This window comes from Rutidosis leptorrhynchoides, chromosome 10 (assembly GCF_046630445.1).
Source record: "Rutidosis leptorrhynchoides isolate AG116_Rl617_1_P2 chromosome 10, CSIRO_AGI_Rlap_v1, whole genome shotgun sequence".
Classification (NCBI taxonomy): Eukaryota; Viridiplantae; Streptophyta; class Magnoliopsida; order Asterales; family Asteraceae; genus Rutidosis; species Rutidosis leptorrhynchoides.
In genome coordinates, this window is record NC_092342.1 from 28,697,380 (window position 1) to 28,703,313 (window position 5,934).

Genomic DNA, 5,934 nt, shown 5'->3' on the forward strand with positions numbered 1-5,934 from the left:
ATCATCTCTTATTCTTTATGAATTACAAAAGAGTATGAAGAATTATGGGTCAGGAAAAACACATACCCCGTTATGGACTTGATAAAGAAGATCGTTGTAATTTACTGTTCCAGCTTCAGCTTTGGGTATAAATGGAATGAACTCATATGCTAGTGTGCGATTTAGTCCAGCAATGGAGGCTAGGAACACATCTACACAAAACCCCGAAACAATCGTTAAATTAGTTTGAGCATTGTAGCTCACATTAAAAAAACTCCCTTCTCTGAACTGTACCGGAATGCCAATTCTGAGTATTTTGCTAGTCACTTGTAGAACCCTATGTGTTGGATTTGTGAGATTATGTCCAGGCCAAACAATGTTTTGCGGGCCCTCATAAGAAAAAGAACCCGTTTCACCGACATTTTTGGTAAAAGTACCATTCTTTGCCCAAAAACCAATCCTATATTCCTCGTTACCCATAACATTTATCATTTCTACAACTTCTGCACTAATCCTCCCACTCATATATCGAGAAGCACCACCCAAACCATTAAATGAGATTCTTAAAATCTGACTCAAAAGTGTTGCACCCCATTGACCCGACCCACTTGTTTCCAAATCATTTTTGTTCAGCTTAAGAACGTGTGTTTTCTCGATAGCCATTGCTAGAGCATAAACTGCATCATATGCCCAAATACCATAAGCATTTATATCCTTTCTCCATTTCATATTGAATTCTTTAAGCTCCCTTGATTGTGGAATATATGATTTAAAACCTATTGCTCCTTGCATAGACTCAATGACTTCATCATCTAACAAACTCAAAAAGTTCATAGTCTTACCGGTTATAATCCATTTATATCCAAAATCCATCATTCCTAAATATTTTGCATTATGCAACAAGTGGGATGAAAGTAAGTGTGCATGATGATAACTTTTGTCTCCATCATTGAAAGCTTGTGAAGCTCTTCGTGTACTAGTTCACTAGTAGCAGAAACTGAAATTAGGCTACTATACGTTATGAATATGTTTCTCTATTGAAAAATCTTGGTCATACATGTAGCCATTTGTCTCCCATCATCAGTGTTTTCACAGATTATGATTACATTTTTGCATCCAAAAGATTCTGCCATTGCAGAAATGGCGTTAAATTGAATGGTTTCATCTTGTGTGATTTGAAGGAAATAAGGATGTGTGTGGTAGTTATGAGATGGAGATGGTGAAAATGAAAGAATAGGTAGTCTAGCTTCGTCTCCTAATACCGAAAGAAACTTTGCTTCTGCAGATGACTCTGAACCTATGATTGCTTGCACTTTAGGTTCCTCCATAAGATCGAGAGCTGAATGAGTAAATTAATTAGTATATCATGCTACACATGAATGACTTTGACTATATATAAAGAGGATGGTAAATAATATGGACTAGATGGTAGAAATTGGGTATAAAGAAAGAGTTAAAGTTACCAGCAGATAGAGCATGTAGTGGCACTCCATGTGTATCCCTAGTGTGCAGAACCATCCTTGTTTTGTAGTGACTGTTGATGGTGTAAAAGTCAGATAATGCCATGGTGATGTAACTATGAACTGTGTTTGCAACACATGATCCCATATCTATAATCACTCCCACTGGGATCTCCTTATAAGTTGCTGCATCTTCGTTTGTATCTGATCGTATTAGATTACAACAAAGCAACATCAACATAACCAACGAAAAGCCCCTTCTCTTCATGCTACTGTATGCTCATAAACTCTTCTGCAATAAAACGGAAAGCTTTTTTTAACTAAGTATCTTATTTAGATATTTATTTCTTGCTCTTTTTCTATTTTTCATTTTCAGCCAATCAACTCTGACCACGTATATATTATAACATACACCATCCAGGTAATATTATAGTGGAGGTACCAATAGTGACTAATAGCTAATGAATCAAACATAAAACTGCCTGGAAAATTCCAAGTAATTTTTTTTTTTAAATTAAATGCAATCATCATCAATGTAGAAATGGTCAAAACAAAGAGACTATGAAGAATTTGACCAAAATATCTAAATTTTTCAAAAATAATTATTGCAATCATCATCAATGTAGAATTGGTCAAAACAAAGGGACAGACAATCCACATATTTCAAAAGTTCACCTCTTCATGATTGGACCTAACAATAAACAATGATAGTGAGTTTACAAACACCATAACCTAATTTGCTACTTCCTGTTTAAATTTGATATTTCTGTAACAATTACGGATCTCGCACCGTTACCGAAAACGGGGAGTGATAAATTAGGGTTGACGGTCGACATTTGGTTATCGGAGGTGAATTCGAACCATCTTCGTTTTGACTATATCATGCTACACATGAATGACTTTGACTATATATAAAGAGGATGGTAAATAATATGGACTAGATGGTAGAAATTGGGTATAAAGAAAGAGTTAAAGTTACCAGCAGATAGAGCATGTAGTGGCACTCCATGTGTATCCCTAGTGTGCAGAACCATCCTTGTTTTGTAGTGACTGTTGATGGTGTAAAAGTCAGATAACGCCATGGTGATGTAACTATGAACTGTGTTTGCAACACATGATCCCATATCTATAATCACTCCCACTGGGATCTCCTTATAAGTTGCTGCATCTTCGTTTGTATCTGATCGTATTAGATTACAACAAAGCAACATCAACATAACCAACGAAAAGCCCCTTCTCTTCATGCTACTGTATGCTCATAAACTCTTCTGCAATAAAACGGAAAGCTTTTTTTAACTAAGTATCTTATTTAGATATTTATTTCTTGCTCTTTTTCTATTTTTCATTTTCAGCCAATCAACTCTGACCACGTATATATTATAACATACACCATCCAGGTAATATTATAGTGGAGGTACCAATAGTGACTAATAGCTAATGAATCAAACATAAAACTGCCTGGAAAATTCCAAGTAATTTTTTTTTTTAAATTAAATGCAATCATCATCAATGTAGAAATGGTCAAAACAAAGAGACTATGAAGAATTTGACCAAAATATCTAAATTTTTCAAAAATAATTATTGCAATCATCATCAATGTAGAATTGGTCAAAACAAAGGGACAGACAATCCACATATTTCAAAAGTTCACCTCTTCATGATTGGACCTAACAATAAACAATGATAGTGAGTTTACAAACACCATAACCTAATTTGCTACTTCCTGTTTAAATTTGATATTTCTGTAACAATTACGGATCTCGCACCGTTACCGAAAACGGGGAGTGATAAATTAGGGTTGACGGTCGACATTTGGTTATCGGAGGTGAATTCGAACCATCTTCGTTTTGACTATATCATGCTACACATGAATGACTTTGACTATATATAAAGAGGATGGTAAATAATATGGACTAGATGGTAGAAATTGGGTATAAAGAAAGAGTTAAAGTTACCAGCAGATAGAGCATGTAGTGGCACTCCATGTGTATCCCTAGTGTGCAGAACCATCCTTGTTTTGTAGTGACTGTTGATGGTGTAAAAGTCAGATAACGCCATGGTGATGTAACTATGAACTGTGTTTGCAACACATGATCCCATATCTATAATCACTCCCACTGGGATCTCCTTATAAGTTGCTGCATCTTCGTTTGTATCTGATCGTATTAGATTACAACAAAGCAACATCAACATAACCAACGAAAAGCCCCTTCTCTTCATGCTACTGTATGCTCATAAACTCTTCTGCAATAAAACGGAAAGCTTTTTTTAACTAAGTATCTTATTTAGATATTTATTTCTTGCTCTTTTTCTATTTTTCATTTTCAGCCAATCAACTCTGACCACGTATATATTATAACATACACCATCCAGGTAATATTATAGTGGAGGTACCAATAGTGACTAATAGCTAATGAATCAAACATAAAACTGCCTGGAAAATTCCAAGTAATTTTTTTTTTTAAATTAAATGCAATCATCATCAATGTAGAAATGGTCAAAACAAAGAGACTATGAAGAATTTGACCAAAATATCTAAATTTTTCAAAAATAATTATTGCAATCATCATCAATGTAGAATTGGTCAAAACAAAGGGACAGACAATCCACATATTTCAAAAGTTCACCTCTTCATGATTGGACCTAACAATAAACAATGATAGTGAGTTTACAAACACCATAACCTAATTTGCTACTTCCTGTTTAAATTTGATATTTCTGTAACAATTACGGATCTCGCACCGTTACCGAAAACGGGGAGTGATAAATTAGGGTTGACGGTCGACATTTGGTTATCGGAGGTGAATTCGAACCATCTTCGTTTTGACTATATCATGCTACACATGAATGACTTTGACTATATATAAAGAGGATGGTAAATAATATGGACTAGATGGTAGAAATTGGGTATAAAGAAAGAGTTAAAGTTACCAGCAGATAGAGCATGTAGTGGCACTCCATGTGTATCCCTAGTGTGCAGAACCATCCTTGTTTTGTAGTGACTGTTGATGGTGTAAAAGTCAGATAACGCCATGGTGATGTAACTATGAACTGTGTTTGCAACACATGATCCCATATCTATAATCACTCCCACTGGGATCTCCTTATAAGTTGCTGCATCTTCGTTTGTATCTGATCGTATTAGATTACAACAAAGCAACATCAACATAACCAACGAAAAGCCCCTTCTCTTCATGCTACTGTATGCTCATAAACTCTTCTGCAATAAAACGGAAAGCTTTTTTTAACTAAGTATCTTATTTAGATATTTATTTCTTGCTCTTTTTCTATTTTTCATTTTCAGCCAATCAACTCTGACCACGTATATATTATAACATACACCATCCAGGTAATATTATAGTGGAGGTACCAATAGTGACTAATAGCTAATGAATCAAACATAAAACTTCCTGGAAAATTCCAAGTAATTTTTTTTTTTAAATTAAATGCAATCATCATCAATGTAGAAATGGTCAAAACAAAGAGACTATGAAGAATTTGACCAAAATATCTAAATTTTTCAAAAATAATTATTGCAATCATCATCAATGTAGAATTGGTCAAAACAAAGGGACAGACAATCCACATATTTCAAAAGTTCACCTCTTCATGATTGGACCTAACAATAAACAATGATAGTGAGTTTACAAACACCATAACCTAATTTGCTACTTCCTGTTTAAATTTGATATTTCTGTAACAATTACGGATCTCGCACCGTTACCGAAAACGGGGAGTGATAAATTAGGGTTGACGGTCGACATTTGGTTATCGGAGGTGAATTCGAACCATCTTCGTTTTGACTATATCATGCTACACATGAATGACTTTGACTATATATAAAGAGGATGGTAAATAATATGGACTAGATGGTAGAAATTGGGTATAAAGAAAGAGTTAAAGTTACCAGCAGATAGAGCATGTAGTGGCACTCCATGTGTATCCCTAGTGTGCAGAACCATCCTTGTTTTGTAGTGACTGTTGATGGTGTAAAAGTCAGATAACGCCATGGTGATGTAACTATGAACTGTGTTTGCAACACATGATCCCATATCTATAATCACTCCCACTGGGATCTCCTTATAAGTTGCTGCATCTTCGTTTGTATCTGATCGTATTAGATTACAACAAAGCAACATCAACATAACCAACGAAAAGCCCCTTCTCTTCATGCTACTGTATGCTCATAAACTCTTCTGCAATAAAACGGAAAGCTTTTTTTAACTAAGTATCTTATTTAGATATTTATTTCTTGCTCTTTTTCTATTTTTCATTTTCAGCCAATCAACTCTGACCACGTATATATTATAACATACACCATCCAGGTAATATTATAGTGGAGGTACCAATAGTGACTAATAGCTAATGAATCAAACATAAAACTGCCTGGAAAATTCCAAGTAATTTTTTTTTTTAAATTAAATGCAATCATCATCAATGTAGAAATGGTCAAAACAAAGAGACTATGAAGAATTTGACCAAAATATCTAAATTT

The 5,934-nt window shown here is 34.5% G+C and overlaps 1 protein-coding gene across 1 annotated transcript; it reads right to left on the reverse strand.

Moving 5' to 3' along the window:
• Window positions 1–396: 396 nt before the first annotated feature.
• On the reverse strand, window positions 397–2,294 carry LOC139872149 (glutamate receptor 1.1-like). The gene is made up of 3 exons (XM_071859975.1): window positions 2,115–2,294; window positions 1,443–1,731; window positions 397–1,318 (listed from the first exon to the last, which is right to left on the reverse strand). The coding sequence occupies exons 2-3, from the start codon at window positions 1,705–1,707 to the stop codon at window positions 1,014–1,016; spliced, it is 570 nt and encodes a 189-aa protein (XP_071716076.1). The 5' UTR covers window positions 1,708–1,731; window positions 2,115–2,294; the 3' UTR covers window positions 397–1,013.
• Window positions 2,295–5,934: the final 3,640 nt, after the last annotated feature.